The 21,439-nt window shown below is 43.5% G+C and overlaps 2 protein-coding genes across 2 annotated transcripts in view; both read right to left on the bottom strand.

The window, feature by feature from the left end:
• The window catches only part of LOC147626125 (agamous-like MADS-box protein AGL65), a 29,785-nt gene extending 10,303 nt beyond the window's left edge, over window positions 1-19,482 (bottom strand). The window contains exons 1-3 of the mRNA XM_086817700.1: window positions 19,303-19,482; window positions 359-566; window positions 165-224 (exon numbers count right to left, since the gene is read on the bottom strand). Of these exons, the coding sequence (XP_086673826.1) occupies window positions 165-224; window positions 359-543 (245 nt within the window). The 5' untranslated portion in view covers window positions 544-566; window positions 19,303-19,482. The remainder of the gene's footprint in view (window positions 1-164; window positions 225-358; window positions 567-19,302) is intronic.
• LOC147626126 (uncharacterized) lies at window positions 9,743-11,731 on the bottom strand. Its single transcript, XM_086817909.1, has one exon. The coding sequence runs from the start codon at window positions 11,013-11,015 to the stop codon at window positions 10,002-10,004; it is 1,014 nt and encodes a 337-aa protein (XP_086674035.1). The 5' UTR covers window positions 11,016-11,731; the 3' UTR covers window positions 9,743-10,001.
• Window positions 19,483-21,439: the final 1,957 nt, after the last annotated feature.

The raw sequence follows: 21,439 nt of genomic DNA, 5'->3' as shown, positions 1-21,439 counted from the left end.
GTGTTTGTGCATGTGTGTGCGCGTGCGCATGCACCCATGCATGTCCACATGCATCTATATATGCATGCATGTGTGTGTGTGTGTGTGTGTGTGCGCGCGCGCGCGCGCACGCACACGCTTTGAGGGGTATTCTTAAAGGTGTTTAAGATGTCTAATATATTTACCATTTTGCACGCTCATGCTCCGATTGCTCAGCAAATCTCTTGATGACATCTTCAATAGAACTATAGCAAATAAGTTGACAAAAGATAAAATATTATTTCTTACTTGAAAATAAGCAAATGCCTAGATAAAATGGAAAAATTTAACATTATTTAAATTCTAGTGAGACAACGCCAATAAAGCAAATGAAAGCTACCTTCTACTCCCTTCAAAGCAAGTGACTTCATCATTTTGTGAGAATAGGATAAGAGCTATGTCAATATCACATAGAATTGAGAGCTCATAAGCTTTTTTCAACAACCCGATTCTTCGTTTATTGAAGGTCACTCGCCTATTGGACTCCTTCTCAATCTTTTGAATTTTGATTGCATTTTTTCCCATTGCCACCAAACAAGTAAATTGACCTTAACAACAAACAACTTGGAAATCAACCATGAGTATTTTGATCCTTCAAGCTTTACTTTGAAACAAGAGTGGTACAAAGTCTTAGCAAATGAAATAAAAGTAAAGTCAAAATTAGGAAAATACATTCAAACATAATTTTTTGAAATCCTAAGTTAAGCATCTTTTTAATGTGATTTGAGATTTCAAACACTATAAACATCCATCATTTTGCAAACTATTTTCAGCTAACATAAAGCAATAATTTCTTAGGATGTACTTTCCATGCACGAGCATGAGTAAACTCAAGTTCACAATGGGGAGCTTCCTATAATAAGACTAAGTTAGGCATCTTTTTGCAATGTGATTTATAGTGTTTGCAAGTTCAAACACTATAAACATCCATCATTTTGCAGGCTAACATAAAGGCATGTGAGCGTCAATCAACTCAAGTTCACAAGAAGGTAAAGATACAAAGCATGGACCACTATCAGTACTTGTTGAAAAGATTCTCTTCAATTTTGAGCCACCATATATATTAGCAGGTTTAATTAATTAATTAAAACTAAACTATGCATGCTCGCATGACGTTAATATTATTATCATGCAGTTATGGTATTGAACAAAGAACGCAGCAATTGATGTGCTTCCTTGGGAACAAACGAAGAGACGAGAAACCTGCACGCAAATTTAAACTAGAGAGCATATAAGTTGTGTCAAATCCCCACGAATCCCCTCGTGATCGATCTTGGTTCGAAACTCGAAACCTGCAAACAAACGAACAAACAAACAACAAGGGGGTGCAGGCCTGACTCACCTCCCAACCATGACAATTGTGGGCAAGCCCACAATCTTGGCTGTCCCCACCGAGCCACGAGCTGAGCTAACTAGGTTGACGTACCGACCAATCTCCTCCTCGCGACGTCCCATACCGCCACGAAGCTGCCCTCGCGGGCCTCGAGACTGCTGCCGGCCTCGGCTGCATAAAGCAGGTGCACGTCTGCACTAGATCCAGGCTCCAAGACCATAGAGCTCTCACAAACTCGCGAGACTCTCTATATCCCAATAACTAACCTTGGCCACCCTTTTATAGGCTCTTGGCCGGTCATCGGGCGTCCACACTTGGGCGCCCGCCCGTCCATACTTGGGTGCCTGCCCGTTAGTATTTCCCTAACTCAGCTCGTCAATCGGCCTGCCTAGTTTCAAGTTTCCCCAAGCCTCGAAACTAGTCTTACGTGCGTGTAGCACACGGTAGATACACACTGTGCACATGACATACTCCCCTTCCTCTAAGAGCTCACTCCTGAGCTCACTAAAAAGCCATGGTAACATCTCTGAAGAGTAGTCAATGTCTCCCATGTAGCATCCTCCTCAACACGATCCTTCCACTTGATCTTGTATTCCGTGATAAGCGTATTACGTAATCTTCTTTCACGACATCCAAGAATCCTTTCAGGTTCATGCGGAACAAATGTCATGTCCTCGACATCTATAATTTCTTTAGGAGTAACTAACTGATCTGCTCCACCCAGTACTTCCTTAAGTCTACTGACATGAAATATAGGATGAACTTTCACATGAGAAGGCAAATCCAATTCATATGCAACTGAATCAATCCGTCGTGTAACACGAAATGGTCCACAGTATCTAGGGAATAATTTCGGAGATCGACATGTCCGTAAAGTTTCGGAATCTTTCGGAACTCGCAAATACACCATCGTTCCTTCAGAGAACTCTCTAGGTGAACGATGTCTATTAGAATAAAACCTGTCTCGGTCTTGAGCACTTCTAATAGATTCCTTTGCAACTTGTAACATTTCTTGCATATCTTGCAAAAAATTACATGCTGCATCATGCTGAAGTCCTGAGAATCCTACTGTAACAGGTGATCTAGGTTGAAAACCATACATAAGCATGAAAGGACTAAACCCTGTACTCGTATGCTTAGTACTGTTATATGCAAATTCTAACATAGGAAGGTAATCCTCCCATGAACTCTGTCTTTTGGATACATATGCTCGAAGCATATGCTCCAAAATCTGATTCACTCTTTCGGTCTGGCCATCAGATTGAGGATGATCTGAGAAACTCAAATTCAAAGTTGTTTCCAACTTCTCAAAAACAAGTTTCCAAAAATCACTCGTAAACTTAGAGTCCCTATCACTGACTATGTCCTGCGGTAACCCGTACAATCTAAACAATTGCTCGATAAACTGCCGTGCTAATTGCGTAGCTGTAATAGTCTTCCGGGTCAGTAAAAATCTAGCCATTTTTGTCAAGCGATCTACCACAACCCAAATAGAATCGTGGCCTTGATGTGTTCTTGGCAATCCGGTAATAAAATCCATGGAAATACTTTCCCATTTATTACCTGGGATTTGCAAAGGATGCAACAACCCAGCCTGTCTAAAGCGTTCAGCTTTATTTGCCTAACAAATCTGACACTTGAGAACATATTCTACATACCCTTTCATCTTTGGCCAATAAAAAGTGTGTTTCACTAATGATAACCTCCTGTGTACCCCAAGGTGTCCAGCAGAAGGAGCGTCGTGACACTCCTTAAGAATCTTGGACCTAATGTCCGAGATCTGTGGTACACAAATTTTGTCATTACGGAACAGTAAACCATTCCGAATCATCCACTGGCCTCCTGCAGCCTGAATGGTAGACTGCTCAGTCATTGAGTCTTGGTCAATCAATGAGCTCTCATCCTAGATCTTCTGCCAAAATGGACCAAAATAACTATCAGTCCTGCAAAGCCCTCTCAATGACTGAAATAAGTCAGTAGAAATCTCGGTGAACGACAAAGAATTCACCTCTCTAATTCGACTAAGCGCATCTGCAACACTATTCATGGACCCTTTCCGATAACGGATCTCAAAATCAAAATCTTGCATTAACTCCGCCCAACGAGCTTTCCTGCCTCTCAAATCATCCGCATCACACACATACTTGATTGACTGATGAGATCAGTCAATACCACAAACTTGGAGCCATATAAATAATGTCTCCAAACCTTGAGAGCATGAATCACAGCATAAAGCCCCTTCTCAAGGATTGACAAACGAGATTGAGTGTCGTCTAGCTTTTTACTTTCAAAAGCAACCGGTCTACCATCTTGAAATAAAGCAATCCCGATAGCATAGTCACTGGCATCAGTTTCAAGAACATAAGGCCGACTAGGATCAGGCAATGCTAAGATAGGTGCTTCCTTGACTTTATCTTTCAAAAGTCTGAAGGCCATATCCAAATCGTTATTCCAAGTGATAGGCTGATTTGACTTACGTCCACGACCTTTCAATAAGTCGGTCATCGGTAGTGTGAGCTGAGAGTACTCCCGTACAGATTTCCGAAGAAAAGCAACAAAACCAAGAAAAGAACGAAGTTGTTTCACTGTTCGTGGTATAGGCCAATCCAGAACCTTCTGAACTCGGTCATAGTCAATGCTCAACCCATCTCTAGTGATCTTGTGTCCCAAGTAAATGATGTCAGTCATAAAGAACTCACATTTACTTAACTTAGCATATAGTCGATTCTGTCTTAAAATAGATAAGACAATCGTGAGGTGTCTGACATGATCCTCAAGAGTACGACTATATATCAAAATATCATCCAGGAACACCACCACAAATTTCCCCAAATGTTCACGAAAAAAATCGTTCATCATTTGCTAGAAAGTGACTTGAGCATTGGTTAACCCAAAAGGTAATACGAGAAACTCGTAATGGCCATACCTAGTCCGAAAAGCGATTCTTTCGACATGCATTTCATGAATACGTATCTGGTGATAGCCAGTACGTAAATCTATCTTCGTGAAATATTTCGCTCCTGCTAACCGGTCAATCAGGTCATCTGATCTAGGGAGAGGATAACGGTTCTTAATGGTCAGCTTGTTCAATCTCTTGTAATCTATACACATTCTCCAAGTATTGTCCTTCTTTCTCCTAAGCAACACGTGCACCCCAAGGTGATTTACTTGGACGGATCTGGCCCATCCTCAAATAATCTTCGAGTTGTTTAGCCAACTCATCTTTCTCAGCTTGGCTCATCCTATAAGGTGGAATACTGACAGGATAAGCACCAGGGATCAAGTCAATACGATGATCTACTGCCCGTTCAGGTGGTAAACCTGATGTCAGTTCCTTAGGAAATACATCTTGAAATGAATCAAGTATCTTCTGTAATTCTTTACTTTCAAACACACTTAATTCATTTACATCCAAAGAAGGGATGAGAAAGGAAGAAAGTGGAATCAATACACAATGGAAAGCGATATACAAAGAAGAATCCATTATATTTTCAAAATCAATTGTATTTACAAGAGGTCCCTGAGAGGGATGGATACAATCACCTAAAATACTATACTTGGTGTCCCTATGCTGAAAAGAAAAAATATGACTAGACCAATCTATCTGGACGTCAAGAGTCTTAAACCACTCAATCTCTAATAACAAGTCTACATTTTCCTGATGCATAACATAGCATTCCAGAGTATCTTTGTAGTCCTGAATCTGGATTGGAAGCATCTCCACCTTACGATCCCAAACTTGCAGCGTACCTCATAGGTATGGTCGCTGAGTGTCGTATCAAGACTCAATTTCTGCACAAGTTTGTAGTTAACAAAGTTATGCGAACTGCCAGGGTCTAAAAGAATGTGAATTTTATGGCCATTCACTTCTCCATAAACTCGGAGAAGATCATGCAAGCCAAATACTTTAGAATTGAACAGACAATCAGAACAAGAACTAGGGCGAGAAAGTACAATAATTGACGTACCTGTCAAAGATAACTGATTAGCTGCCTTTGGCTTGGGTCCTGCGTTTGTCTTGGTACTCTTTTGCTTTGGGCACTCGTTACGCATGTGTCCTTTTTCTTCGCAGATAAAACAGCGTCCTTCCTTCTTGAGCTTTAAAGCCCCAAGGAGTCGTTTCTTCTTCGCTGGTGTCGAACTGGAACTCTTCGAAGGTTAGTCCGAAGACTTTCCTTCTGTCATGTTAGCCATAGGTGCGGACAACTTTCTTTTATGCTTGTTCCCCTACTCGGTAACGGGTTTTGACTTGGAAGAGACCATTGTATCATCATAGATACGAGCTGAATGAATGGCCTCGTCCAATGTTTTACATTTGTTATTTTTTACCTGCAATCGGTACGAGTCTGGTAAACCAGCTAACGAAAAACCCCAAAAGAGTAGTGGGATCCATCTTTGTAGCTTTTATCTGCAAGTCACGAAACTTCTAGAGGTAGACCTCATAAGTGAGGTGCTGCGAGGTCATGGTCAAAGCTGAAAACCGGGCAACAACATCGTAATCATCCTCTTTCTTGAGGAATTCTTTCTTGAAAACGTCTTCAAATTGTGCCCAAGTCGTTGGCTTAGGGTTGAGTTCCTTCCACCAAAGCAAAGCTTTGCCGGACAGAAAACTTGCTGCTAACTGTATCTTCTTTCCATCATCATATGGATGAAACTGAAAGTGAACTTGCCACTTATGTAGCCAAGTGTCCACGATCTCCTTGGTGCACTGCTTTTGCTCGCCCCCGAACGGTTCCGGAGTAATATTGGAGCCTAAAGCTGAAGCCAAGGTATCCATACCCGAGAAAGTAGAGAGGGTAGTGGTCAATAGAGCAATGGAGTTCTGCAAAGCTCGCATCTGGGCTGCGATTTGTGCCTGACGTTCCGTCGAAGAAGCTTCGAGAGCTACTTTGAACTCTTGGAAATCTGATTTTGACACAAAATCGTCAAAAAGATCGGCATCGATACCTTCCGTGACCGACAAGCCTTCGCGTTCCACGAGGGACTCCAACTCCGATTCTTGGGTCGACATCGTGAAGAGCGTAAGTGGAGAGAAAATTCGATCTTTGCACAACAAAAGTGCGAGTGAACTTGAGAGCTTGAGAGCTTGAAAACTTGAGAGATGTGTGGCAAGAAGCCCCTTGAGGGGGTTTATAAAGATTTCCCAAAAAAACTAAAAGTCCCCAAAAGCTATGCTTGGCTTTTCTTTGCTTTTGTGTTTTTTTTTCCCTTGAATATAGATATATATATATATATAACTATATATATAGATATATATTGATTTATATAACTATATATATAGATATATATATCTATATATATATATATATATATAGATATATATATATATATAGTTATATATATATCTATATATATATATATAACTATATAGATATATATATATATATATAGTTATATATATATATATATCTATCTATATATATATATATATATAGGCACATGGCACACCTAATGACATCAGTACTTATTTCATGCACAATATATCTCTAGAGGTGGTTCGCACATACGCACAGACATAAATAAGAACTGGTTCACACACACACACACACACACACACATATATATATATATATTCTAAGTTCTTAAAAAAAATAAACACTTTTAAACCTTAGAGGAGTTTTTAAACCTTTTTTAAAAAAATTAAAACTCAAAAAAAAAACGAAGGCTTAAAAAAACGTTAGCTTCTCTCGTTTTTTTTTTCTCCTCCTAGATTAGCCGCCGACAGCTGCTAACGTCCACCTGCGCTGCCATCATCGACTGCCGCCGGGTGCTTCACGACAGGTTTGTATAAACGCCGGCCTGCTGTGCGTGACCTGGGCGCTAGCCTGGCCTGGGCATCAGCCCGCCTTGCCTGGCTTGGGCGCCGGCCTGGCCTGGCCACCAGCCCACCTGGCCTAGCCTAGGCGCCTACGTGGGCCTGGCTCCTTGGCCGCCTGGCTACGCAAGCCTAGGCGCCTGCCAGCAGGGCCTTTCCGACCAGTAAGCTCACCCGCCAGCAACACGTCAACCTTGTACTCTTGCGCTCTCTCTCTCTTGCGCGTTCATCAAAAGCAAACGTGCTTTTTTTTTCTTTTTTCTCTCTCTACAGTACATGCGACTGCACAACCGATTCAGGCCTCTTCTTCATGCAAAGCAACGACCCTACTAAACTACCATCTCCCATCAACATGGGTTTCTTTGATGAAGAAAAACACATACTATTCTGAAATCTGCAGAATGCACAGAAAAAACAGCAAGTTTTTTAACACACACCTTTCTTCGACCTCTTCTTCTCTACCTACCGACTTGCTCGTTCACGAGGTACGCTCTGGTACCACTGTCAAAGCCCCACGGATCCCCTCGTGATCGATCTTGGTTCGAAACTCGAAACCTGCAAACAAACGAACAAACAAACAACAAGGGGATGCAGGCCTGACTCACCTCCCAACCATGACAGCCGTGGGCAAGCCCACAGTCTTGGCTGTCCCCATGGAGCCACGAGCTGAGCTAACTAGGTTGACGTACCGACCAATCTCCTCCTCGCAATGTCCCATACCGCCACGAAGCTGCCCTCGCGGGCCTCGAGACTACTGCCGGCCTCGGCTGCGTAAAGCAGGTGGCACTAGATCCAGGCTCCAAGACCATAGAGCTCTCACAAACTCGCGAGACTCTCTATATCCCAATAACTAACCTTGGCCACCCTTTTATAGGCTCTTGGCCGGTCATCGGGCGTCCACTTGGACGCCCGCCCATCCATACTTGGGTGCCCGCCCGTTAGTATTTCCCTAACTCAGCTCGTCAATCAGCCTGCCTAGTTCCAAGCTTCCCCAAGCCTCGAAACTAGTCTTGCGTGCGTGTAACACACGGTAGATACACACTGTGCACATGACAAGTTGTGAGCTGATTCATGGGACTGTCTCAAAACAGTCCCATGAATCAGCTCACAAAGAGTCCATAAAACAGCCGAGTACGGAACCAAAAACAGCCCCGAACTCCGCGACAAAACGGCCCCAAAAACAAAGCCTCAAATCAGCCTTAGAAGAGCTCTCAAAACTGTCCCAGATTTCCAGAAACAGCCCCAAAAATAGCCCACAAACTGGCCCTAGTGGTTTTACTTGTGCGAACTGTTGATAGTCTTTGTACAGCTGTACGGATAGGCTCTAAAGGCGGCTGCAATACAGCTCTAACTCTGCTCAGCCAGTGAAGAAAGAGGAGAGAGAGAGTATTCAGCAGCACTGTTGTACGGCCTACGCAAGGGGGAGACGAGAGAGCTATATAGTTTCCGTACCCTGTACGGCCAGTGCAGGAGGGTGAAGGAGAGATAGAAAGAGCAGAAGTTGCTGCTGGCCTGAAGGTGAATGCACATGTCCTTTTTCGAAGGTCCTTCCTTGCTCTTTTTATAAAGTCGACCAGCTTTTTCTTTTTCTTTTTTCCATAAGCGCGGTGAATTGAATTAGAATAGAACAAAAATTACATCAGCTGGAGCATGGAGAGCATCCAGGGAGAAACCATAGTACCAGACGGGTGAATCTATACAACCAGGATACAACCAGTCAAGGGGCAGACAAGAGAAAGTGGCCAGGAGCTGGGAATACAAGGGGCTTCCACAAAACAGGGTGAATAGCATGTGAGAGTTCATGAGGGCAGCCAACTCGGCCTGCACACTCTCCAAGAAGCAACGTCCTTCCATAATCTGGGTCCAGGTGGTGGATCTCAATGTCCAGGCTCTTTTCCCGTTCATCTCTGGTCAAGTAGTGATCTCTGAACGCTTCATTGAGCTTTGTTGCAAGCAAATGAGTGTGATAGAACTCGGTGTCCTTCAGGACAGCCTTCTTGGACTTGTAGCTGGTTACTTCGTCTTCTATAACTGTTAAAGCCAGGTGATCTTTCCAGTCAGTAGCCATTAGAAGCAGGGAGGTTGTCAATCTCCGACTGGAGATCGTCCAAAAACTGGTTGCCTTCCTCAATCTGTGACTCCAGGTGGCTGATATTGATTTCCAGATCCTTCTCCCACTCATCCCTCATGCGTTGTCGATCCTCAGGGTCTTTGTTGGGGGGACGGTTGGCCACAAATCGTGAGTAGTGGTAGTCAACGTCGCTGAGGAGAGCCTTCTTGGTGCGGTAGATAGCCAACTCATCTGCTGCTACCTTCAGTGCCTACAAGTTGACATCATAAAAGAATATTCTCAGACTTGGCGTCTGGGAAGGCCCCTGGAACAGCATGAAGTTCCTCTGTCTCCAAATAATCGAGAGGAGTTCCCCCCTGGCTTTATTCCAGAAAAGGCTAAGATAGCCTACAAAATCACGTAGAAGAACCTGTTTCCAGCTGGGAGAGAAACCTAAGACTTTAATCAAAGGTGCAAATACATTTTTATTGGCATGCTAGAAACAAATGGAATATGTCTTCAATCTCTCCGTTGCATCTGCAACATCTGCCATCACCTAGCTGGGCCTGAATCATCCTTTTGCCCGTCCAGGTGGCTTTATGAAGGATAAGCCACATCAGAACCGACTTCTTGGGTTCCAAGGAAGGAGCCCAGATGGACTGACACTTGAAGTTCCATTGCTTTGCAGAGTAATTAACCTTCCACCTTCTGTTCAGCGTGACATGTAGGGGGGAGGAAAGGTCAGGAGGGTCCCAAGTCGGATGCTTGAGTTTGTACCCACCTTTCTAGGTGAAGGCGCGAATATCAAGCTCAGTGTATCTCTGTAGAGTCCAGATGAGGTCCGGAGGGAACTCTCTTATCCTAGATCTAATAATAGGGAGATCACACGGGTGAGCTTTGAACTTCAGAGAGAGATCCAAGTTGCTGAGCCAGTCTTGCTCGTGAGGGTCCCAAAGCTGATGCCAGGTCCTGAGTCCCTTTTTGTGAAGGGTTAAGGCTCTTCTTCTGTAGTTAGGAGATATTCCTGGAATATTCAGTGCCGGCCACCAGATGGAGTCTCCAGGGGGAAGACTAAAGCTGTGTTTGGAAAGAGGGTTAATTGTTAGGGCAGCTCGGTGTTTGTTCCAGGCTTGAACCAAGGAGCGTAGAAGATCAGAGCCGTGAGAGGTAATAGTGCCTTTTCCAAATAGAATAGTTGACAGGGGGAGGTTAGCCCAACCTGAGAACTCGTGAAGTTTGAACTTGTGATGGTTTCTGAGCAACAAGGAGGCCCATTCTTCTTGGGGATTTGTGACCACAGATAGAAGAAGCTTAACAGCCATCTTGTCAGCGATAGTTTTCAGGTCCTTGATGCCCAATCCTCCTTGGTCTTTGGGGAGAGTGCATATTTCCCATGAAACTTTGGCAGCTTTTTGGACAAAAGGGTCACCAGCCCATAGAAAATTCCTACAGACCTTGGAAATACTCTGAAGGTGGCTGTCGGTAGGTCGCCAACATCCAAAAAAGAAGATTACGTAGGCATTGAGAAAGTGGTTGATGACCCAAACTCTCCCTGCTAGTGAGTGTTGAAAGCCTATCCATCTGTTTAGCTTGGTTCTAAACTTGTTGCATACCCATTCCCATCTTTTTTTGAGGGAAACTCCAAAGCCCATGGGGATGCCAAGAAGCCTGAAGATCTGTCCTTCCTGGATGATCTTGCAACCTGATTCAGTCACCCAGTCAGGAAGGGAAGGGGAAGTGTAGACTCCTGTTTTGCTGTGGTTGATTTTGGACCCAGAGGCTAGATAGAACAAATCCATTACTGACCAAAACTCCTTAAGTGAAAGTTCATCCCTGGCCAATAAGGCGTTGGTATCATCAGCGAATTGAGAGAGACACTGTTGTTTCTCAGACCTAGGGAGTCTTATGCCCTTGATACGGCCCCTCTATATCCTGTCTCTTATGTTTAAAGAAATTTGAAGCCGCTCTAAAATCGGCCCTGATCAAGTTTCAAAGAGACGAAAGTCAAGCAAATCAAGCCTTATGGGTAGGCAAATTGAGATCTGACGCTTCTAGTGAATGCTTTGGCAATCGAGGAGCTTGATTTGAGGCTAATTACGGACCTAGCAAGACCTGCAATTTTCTTTGGAATGCTCTAAACGGTGCCAGATATGCATTTCTGACTCTTTTTATGCTTAAAATTGATGCTTTGGTGGATGCACAGGATGCATAAGCAATGTATGCACATGCTTAAGGATGCAATGAGCAAGTTGTATGCAATTTTGTGGGTCTTTTAAGCTCTGCAATTTTTGACTTTTTTGCATTTTGAGAGCAAAATCAAGCTTTTTGCATCAAAATCATCACAAACTTTGAGTTGTGACTGAAATTGGGCTTGCCAGTACATAGTTTTGTGGGCATATTTTGTACTTTACGTGGTTATGCTGGCAAAATTTGCTCAAGGGTTTTAAAGTGCGATCATTGCATGTGAATATTTGAGTGCCTTGTTCTTACTTTTTGATTATCTTTCAAAAAAAAAATACAAAACCAAAACAAACGGATGCCAATGACCAAATGCAGGACCAAGAGGTCCAACTTGAATTGGAAACTAAACCCAAGCCGCTTGGACACTTTGGAGTCTACTCTCCAAAATCTCATGGTTCAAATGCAAACTTTGATTGGAAATAAAATTGTGGATAAAGGGAAAGCAAAAATAACTCAAGATGAAACTATGTTAGATGCTGGTCATGCTGGTGGTATCTCATGTGAGCAAGAAGCCGGTCCTTCTACTGTTAGGACCAAATGGCAGCTCACAGATCTTAAACCACCAAAATATAATGGCACTTCCACTATGAGGACTGCAGATGCTATAGACCAGTGGCTCTCTAAATGGGAGCAATGCTTTCGACTGTGTCATATTGATGATGATGGAGCCAAAATTCAACAAGCTACATATAATTTGCTTGACGTCGCTCATCAGTGGTGGCGTAAGATCGAGCAAGATAAATTAGAGCCGACCACATGGAAAGATTTTAAAATCATGTTTTATAATAATTTTGTTCCAAGTCGAGCTCTTGACACCTGGTTTTTCTTAACTCAAAAGCACTATTCAGTCCAAGAGTATGCGGACAAGTATAGGAAAACCATACTTAAAGTCCCAGATCATATTCCTGAATTTTTACAAGTGCATAAGTTTGCATTGGGGTTGAAAGAAACCTTGAGACGTAAAGAAAAATGTACTACCTTGAATGAGGCCATTGAATTAGCTTTGGTTTTAGAAGATGGCAAGAGACACCCTAGTCACGGTGGCCAGAAATCTTCCTAGAGCTGAGTGGTACGTCCTACTACAACTCCATATGCAAACAATCAATTGGCTAACGTATCTAAACCAAAAGAGACACGGGAAATTCATATGATCAAAACTTCGGCAGGGGTTAAAAGGAAGGTCTCGGCTATGGCAGAACGAGCCTTCAATCGATCCATGCTTACTCCTCAGCAAAGGGATAAGGCCATGAAAGATGGATTATGCTATGGATGCGTGGGGCAACACAAGTACAAAGATTGCCCTAAGAAATCAAAGATAGCTGCCAACATGGTAATCAACCCTTTGAATGATCCAGAAGAAGAGGAAGAAGATCAAGGTGATCGTCCCAACATGATCCTAGCAATTTCAGTAACCAAGAAAGTGCCATCAGCTCCTGATGCTTATCTATCTCCTGAGGCACAAAAGGGTTACCAGTGTATTGATACTGATCTTATTGTCATGAATGGCACAGTGAATGATAAGCTTGTAAAGATTCTTTTTGATACAGGCTCTTCTCATAATATCATTAGTTCCACGCTTGTCAGAAAGCTAAAGCTTCCAACTCAACCTTCAGATAATACTTATAATGTGGAATTAGCTGACGGTGTTGAGAGTTTCAAACAAAGAAATGATGGTCTCTATAGCTATCAATCCAAAAACTTGGAAAACACACAGAAAGCCTGGGGGACCACCAGCTCACTAGCTGGAACAAAACTACAACTTCTAAGGTTCAACCACCACCCAACACAAGCAAAACAACCCGCACCAGGTAACACCGAAATAAACACCAACTTCGGTTTCTCTCCAACCTCAAACTTCAGCACCAGGAGACTGTTCACACACCACTGCTCATCTGGTGGTCCGAGGATCTTTTACAAAGAGAGAAACTCACCACAGTACCCTTTCTCAAGGAGAAATGCTCTCACCAAACACAGACTCACAAAACTCCCGTCAAAGATTTGTTTCCATAACAAAAGGGCCAATCACACAGTCTGCTCTCTTAGACGGCTAACATGAGCTGACTTTGCAATTTTACAGATAAGAATGGTGCCATTCATGTCATAACACTTTCAAGCTATTAATGAATGCTACACCAGATCATTTCTTTTCCCGATTCAACAGTAGAATATACACAAGAGCTCATAAAATTCATTAATGATCGTACTCCTCTCCCGAACTACTACTCACGGTGGAAGCAAATCTTATGAAAAACTAATTCCTTTCTAAAACTTCCATATGAACACATTTTTTAATGCTAAAAAACTTTTCTATCAAGTTTTTAAAAAAAAAACTGTATATAGTATTTGAAATGACGTTTTCTCTCTGTCTCTCTCATATATACGCCAAACTGGCAAATGCCATTCTCACTTTCTCAACATAGCACACAAAGGTCAGCTATAAAAACTTTCCCTCTCTTTCAATTCATTACACCAGAGGCTGGAAAAGCAAAGAACTCTTTCTCATGCAGAACTGCGCCAGGCAAGACAATGTTCCTTTCCTCCCTCTGTTGCACGAATGGTAGCAAAAAAACCCTCTCTCTTTCATATACGTCAAGAGAGAAAATCTCCTTCCTCTCACTCTCTGGCTTTCGCGAAGCTAGGCAGCAAAACCTTTCTCTCTCTCTTTCCATTAGCCATCAAAGCTGAGCATACACTGGAAATCAGCTGGGTACACAAGAACAACTCTCTGCCTTGAGCCCTCTACTCACCCTTCAGCTAAGGCATGTCCCTTTGCTCAGAAACCAATGTATTCCCTCTCTCAAGCTGAACCAAATTTGTTTCTCTCTCTTTCAATCAGTGTAGGAAAAAAAAAACACCCCTTCATGACCTGTACACTCGGCTCCTGCACACCTCCATAACACCTCTTCATAACGGCTCCCTACAGAGACTCCATACACTGTTCACACACACACACATAGTAGCCCACGGGCCTGCTCCCCTTGCTCTACTGGTGGTTCTTCTGACAGTCTACCTGCGTGTATGGTCTGTTAGAAAAAGTGTGTGTGTAGGAGAGTCATAATTGCGCAGCTTTTTTCCCTTCACTCTCTTCCCCCCCAATTCAGCGTGTCTCAATCTGCTCCTGCCCAGCTTTCCTCTCTCATTCAATTGGTGCAAGCAAGACAGCATCCATTCTCCCTCACTTCACTTACGTGACACAGCAATCTCCCTTTTCTCTCTTCTCCCAGCTCCCAACTCCCAGACTCTCATTCTCTCTACTCCCCCGCGTGTCCCATCTGCTCGGGTAGCCCCTTTCTCTTTCCCATTTCCTTGCTATTTAAGACATGAGGAACGTGTCTCATGAGGAACACTTAATATTAAGCGTGTCTCATGTTTTTGATATTAAAAAAATCTTTATTATTTTTACTTCTTTAGCATGCATTCCCACGGCTTGGCCGACGTACTCTTTAATAATTGAAAGCCTAAGCTGGCTCATTCACATGTGGCACATGTGTTAGGCAGAAGAGCATAAGCGACCAACACATTTGCCTAGCTTTACTGTCCAATCATAGGTTCATTTCCCTTCATTGACATCTACTTGCTTTTTTACAAGCCACCAAAGAGGTCATGATAGATTATAGAATAATCAAAAGATAGCATGTCCGGTTAATTAAATGGTTCTTCCATTTTTATGTGGCCTGCATGTTCCAAGAAGATCAACCTTGCTAGTGTAGCATCCTAGACTTGCACCCACACCATATTTTGATGCTCATATTTGCAAAAAACTTTTGGTCCGCCTTTACTAGTCTTCGATGCTTGCGCACTCTAGGCATAAAAGCACCTGTCATTGCATTTGAAAGGATATCTCTCCATGCCTATCATGTATACCATACATGATTACAAGGGTATTTAAATTCATACTCTCCACTTGTCCCTGGTTTTTCTTTGTTAGGTAGGTACTCATTGTAGCTGATGATGGCATTCCAGTGGGCCATCATAAGATCAACTTGAAAGTTATCCACGGTTCACTGAGATTTAAGATTTCATTCCATTAAGGAGCTTGGCACCAGTCTTCACATAACTGCAAGGTTGTTTTTGATGAACCATCAGCTTGGTTTCAATCTTCTCACTATCCATATAAGCTCATACAGGCTTTGAAGGCTATATGCACATGGGTTCTCTGCCAAATGAGGACCACTGAGGGGAGTGCTCTGCCACCTGTGCATCACTTTCAAGCACCTTGCTCTTATCCAAAAAACATTACCAGCAACCACGCTCAAGTACCACAACCGGGGTAGATACAAATGTACAATGCATCACTTTGGCTCTTGGACCAAAGGAAAGGGTAGGGCTTATCCCATCTAGCATGCTTGCCATATACAGCTACATACACATGAGGTAGCTTCTACAAACTAAGAAACTAATGCAAAACACCATCTCAGAAAAAAACACAACAACGGCAAGGAAACAAAGATTTGGGATTGACGAGTGGTTTATCTTTCTTTCAAAATTCAATCCTATGAGGATAGATTGGATTTTGAAATTACACATCTAGCAAGATTTGACCTGGTATTAGGCAAGCAATGGCATGCGTGGAAGAGGCCGGTCATTGATTTTTCCACTCATGTCTACCAGTTCACCAACGCCTTCTAGTTCGTGGGGAGCCGGACTTCTCACAGAAGAAGCTTGTAAAGGCTACCAAGATGCTCAAGCTAGATAGCTGACCAAATTTTTTAAATAATTAACTCCATTCATTAGTTGTTGAGATTTCTTTTTAAAAAAGAAGGTAAAGTTGAATGCTTCTTTTTTTAAATTAAATAAAAAGTTTATTGCTTTGATATAAAATATTTTCATTGTGTTTCTTTTGAATTAAAAAAAAAACCACTTCGATGGCGCCCTCTGTCTCCTGCTCACGATGTCTGCCGCCCTTTGTCTCAGCTGTGACCGCCCTCTCTCTCTCTCACGCAACGGTATGCAAACATTCTCTCTCGGGGGGGTTAGTGGCAGCGCGGGAGGGGCAGCGGGGGCGCGTGGCGCGGGGTGCGGGTGGTGCGGGTGAGTGGGGGGTGAAGGGGCGCGGGTGCGGGTGCGGGTGCCGGGTGAGTGGGGGGTGAAGGAGCACGGGTGCGGGTGTAAGTTTTCTTAAAGCTAAGGTTTTATTTATTTTTTTAATTTTTTTTAATTATTATTATTATTTATTTTTTATATGTATACATGTGTGTGTGTGTGTGTGTGTTTGTGTAAGGGGGTGTGTGTGTGAGGGTGGGTGTGTGTGGGGGGGGTGTGCGTGTGAGGCCCAAGGGCGGAAGAGGTGCGAGGGGGGGGGGGGGGGGAAAGTGTGCGTGTGGGTGCGGGTGTGTGTGTGGGAGTGTGAGTGAGTGAGTGAGAGTGAGTGTGTGTGTGTAAGAAGGGGTGTGTGTGAGAGGGTGGGTGGGTGCGTACGTGAGAGAGAAAGAGTGTGCGTGTGAGAGAGAGTGTGGGTATGTGAGAGCAGGTGTGTGTGAGAGTGCGTGCGTGTGTACGTATGAGTGAGAAAGATAGAGTGTGCGTGCGCGGGGGTCGTGTGCGTATGAGAGAGAGTGAGAGAAAGAAAGAGTGTGCGTGTGTGTGGGTAAGGGTGCGTGCGTATGGGGGTGTTTGTATGATAAGAGAGGGTGGGTTGTGGCGGTTCGTGCGTGTGCACGTGTATGTGTGCGTGAGTGAGAGAGAGAGAGAGAAAGAGAGGGTGTGCGTGTAAGAGGAAGAGAGTGCGTGTGTATGTGTACGTATGAGAGTGAGTGAGTGAGAGAGCGAGGGTGTGTGCGTGTGGGTGCGGGTGTGTGTGGGAGTGCGTGCGTGTGGGTGCGGGTGTGTAAGAGAGAGAGAGGGGGGGTGTGAGTGCAAGAGAGAGTGTGTGCGTGTATGTGCGCGTATGAGAGTGAGTGAGAGGGGGAGAGGGTGTATGGGTGTGTAGGCAGGGGTGCGTGCGTATGCGCGTATATGTGTGCGAGTGAGGGTGAGAGAGAAAAAGAGTGTGTGCGTGTACGAAAAAAAAATTTAATGGCAAATATTAATAAAAAATACAAAAATTAGCCCAACGGACGGGAAAAAATTATAGAAGCTTACACACGCGTTCTCGTATGAGAAGAAGGCACGGGGCAAGCATCAGCGGCTGGAAAATCACTGCAAGCGGGCGACGCAGCGTACGGCACCGTTTTCGACGGTACAGGCAGCTACTCGGAGTGGGTTTTTCGGCACTTAATGGTGCCAAAAAATAAAAATAAAAAGAGGAAAATGAATAAAAAGCCACCACGGATGGCTCTGAATTTTTTAATTTTTCGGGCGCCGACGGCCACTGCCGGCGGGCGCCCAAACGGGCGGCCAAACACGGGTGGGCAGCCCTGGGCAAGTTGGGTATCAACTCGTCCGGCTCGACAAGGAGACTATTATTCCATCACTGAAAATTAAAAAATTCAATCTATGCGCGCAAAAAATGCGATTTTCAGTCGTTCACGCGTAGGCGTAAAGCGACGGACACCTAGTTTCGGGCGAGCGTAACTTGACCATACGGGGTCGGATTGCCGAGCTGTTTCGTAGGCATGTTCCCCTCATACCCTACTTCACTCCTACCAATCCTTGCCCGCATTGGCTCGCCGAATCACCCATTCCCATGCGGTCTAGTCGGGTGCCGACAAAGGCATCCCGGGAGCCAAAAATGACCGTCCCGGACTCCAATCGGACCCAAATCACACCGGAATGAGATGAGGTGATTCAACCAAGTTCTAATCACCCTATTGGATATGTTTATGAAGTATCATCCCATTTGGATCTCATTTGAACACGCAAAAGCGGTTTTTCGTTCGCTTTTTTGGAAAAAACGTCAGAAACAAGCGCCTACATGCGTAGACAAAGCGTTACCGCTTGCTTCGGGCGTCAAATTGAGTCCCGATCGTCACCTCACATAGCTTAGGACTAGGGTTATGTACCCCAATCGTCACTACCCAAACGGTGACGCGCATTTGCACGCTAGAGCGAATCTCGGCTCACTTTTATGTACAAAAATCAGTCCTATGGTCTATCTACGAGCAAAACGGACATGAGGAAGCTCATATAGCGACGTATTGGAGCATATGAATGGTCAAAGTTGGTCTACACAATGTCATCAAGCTGTACCAACAATCGGGCGAGCGTTTGGACTCTCTAAACTACGGCTCGTTCCGTGACCGTAGCATCCGAAATTGCAAGAAATTTCAGATTTAAAGACCTTAACTTATCCACTCATAACTCCGCATCCGCTCATCCGTTTTGCACAAGAGGATATTCTACATCCATCTACAAGAGCTATTCTACAATGCTATCTAATCACCTCATGCACTACGTCTTCTATGTGGGCATGACAAGACGACGAAAACAGTGTCGGAAAGAGGTTAAACAGTGACTTTTCTTCCTGCAAAATACATGAAATGCTATAGACGCCTCACACACACATAAAATCAGCACCTAAATCATCCTCATGCATACACATCCTTCACCTGCATCACCACCAATCAACAACTCACTCACTCTTCATCAATCCATCATATGTACACATGCCTTTCGCTTCACATATGCGTATACGTATCCGTCTATGAAGAGGTTTCTTCACGGATAGATACGCATGCACATAGCAAGAAGGATACGGCCACTATGCGTAGACGATATCTTTCTCTACGTTGTCAAGCACTCTTCTTTGCTTCACCCCCTTATGCAGGAAGGCTACACAAAGCAAGAGGATTGTCACCGGGACTTGTGCTATGACCATGGATGAGCGTACATAACATATACACACACACACGACAAGAGGATTGCTCTTGAACGAGAGGAAGAAGAAGAAGAAGGTGTGTCACTCACCTCTTCGCCTACGCTTGTCGCCGGGTAAGATGGGGTGCTCCACACACGTAGTAGGAGACCGTAGTGAGCCAAAGCGCGTCGAAGAAGCCTTCTTGGAAGCCTGCAACACCTCTGTCACGTCCCTCAACACACACACAGAGAAGCGGGATGCAGATAACAGAGAAAAGCCTTCACGTTTTTTGACTCAAATTCCAAATTATGATCTTTCAAACTTATAATTTGGGCTTTTAAATGCCCTCAATAGGTGTCCGGGCGCCCATACTATGACCCTAGGCCATCTTAGACATGTTTTGGCGCTCCTCCCAGGACACTCGAAACTCCTATTTTCTAACTCCTACTTTGGAAATTAAAAATTACAAGGTTTGACAGGAGATAATGAAATTACAAGGATCCGGCAAAAATTGGGACCAGATTTCAAATAATTTAATGTACAAATTTAAAGTACAAAATAATTATTTCCCGCTTGACTCCAGCTTTCCCTTTGCTTCTTCGTTGTCGCTTATTTCCGCTTTTGGAGCTCGTAGAGCATAGAGTTAACAACTCTGAAACCTATATTATCAGAAACATGCCCTTCCTCAACTTCAAAATTCCCTTCCTCTTCATCATGGAAACCTTGATGTTCATCTATCTCTCTCCCACATAGAGCTCTATTCATTAGTGTTAAGCTCACCAGTTCAAGTCGATGGTCCTTCACAATCTGGCATTCATCTAGCTTTAGAACAAAGATAACTTTTCCATCACATTCCTGATGTGTCAGTCCATAGTAGTTGATCATTGCCCTTTCGAGCATTTCAACATCAACATAAATATTGTTGAAGCCATTGTATTCAAAGCTCTTCATCTTTGACAGTGGCAAAGTGTCCTGGACACACTTGAAACCCCCTAACATGCTTGCAACATGTAAGCTTGCACACTTCTTTGTCATAGTTACACTGTAAGGGGTTGGGAGCAAAGGCCGGATAAGTCCTCTAGATCGGTTCACCATAGTAATCAATCCATAAATTGCATCATACCCTTTTCTACTAACACCTGTTGCATCACGTGTCTCCATCATTTATCGAGGACTAACCAAATCCTTAAGCTCATTAAAGAAATGTAATCATAATAAGTTCGTAATAAGTTGGTTGTCTTCTCATTAGATGAGTCTTTTATCATTTGCAAGATATCTTTCACCTTGACAACATGCTTTAATAGACCAACATGCTTTACCATTGCCCCAACACCACAACCCATCATTGCATTGGCTAAATACCTGCAAAATAAAACAAGAAAATTCCTTTCTCCCTTGCCTATAACACTGATGCATAATGGAAATGTATGAAAATACCTAGTTGCTCGAAGTCACCTCTTTCTTGCTTCACCCTTGATGGCAAGAAACTCCACCGATTGTCATTTACACTTCCTTGCTTTGTTAGGTGATCAATACGATGCCTCATATTGCATGTGGAGTTTTGAAGATGCACATAGTTATCAGTTACACGAACAAATGAACTAAACCACTCTTTGGATGTCCTACGCTACACTTCTATCTGCTTCATTAGGTTAGCCATCTTCTGATGCAGGTTCTTCACATTCTTTCTACACTTTTGATTCAGCTTGTTGACATCCTCTCTATACTTGCATTGGACATCTTGAAATGAAGATTCCAATGCAATACTTTTTTGGACCTCATCCAAGAAGAGGGAATGCAATCGCATGCAGTAACCAAGCAAGCCATTATAACCATCACCAATAAATTGAAAGAGCATGGTAGTGTTTTGAAAAGAAGGTGGAGCACCTGAGAGAGGATCCCTTGGATAGAGAGAGCCATCTGTCCACAAATCAATAGCCTTGTGACCTTGCATTCGGAGTTGATGCAAATCATTTGGGACAATATGAGTCAATCGAGCACTACATAAAGTAGAGTATTCTCGTTTGAGATTAATGTGTAAGCAAAACTTGCCTGCTGTATTTGTGATGCCTTAAAGAGGGGCCATGGCATAAGGTAGATACAGAGAAGAGAGAGGGATCAATGTGGATAGTCAATGTGCTGAGATAGAAAGAAAGTTGAATATGGATGTACAAGAGGGGGAAATGGATAAAGATGGAAGAAAGATATAGAGAGAGTGTGCATAGATGGAGACCTCCATAGTTGGAT

This window comes from Cibotium barometz, chromosome 23, assembly GCF_041138505.1.
Source record: "Cibotium barometz isolate CiBa-2024 chromosome 23, ASM4113850v1, whole genome shotgun sequence".
NCBI classification, from domain to species: Eukaryota; Viridiplantae; Streptophyta; class Polypodiopsida; order Cyatheales; family Cibotiaceae; genus Cibotium; species Cibotium barometz.
The sequence above is the reverse complement of the archived record's forward strand: the minus strand, read 5'-3'. Positions and strand labels throughout refer to the sequence as shown.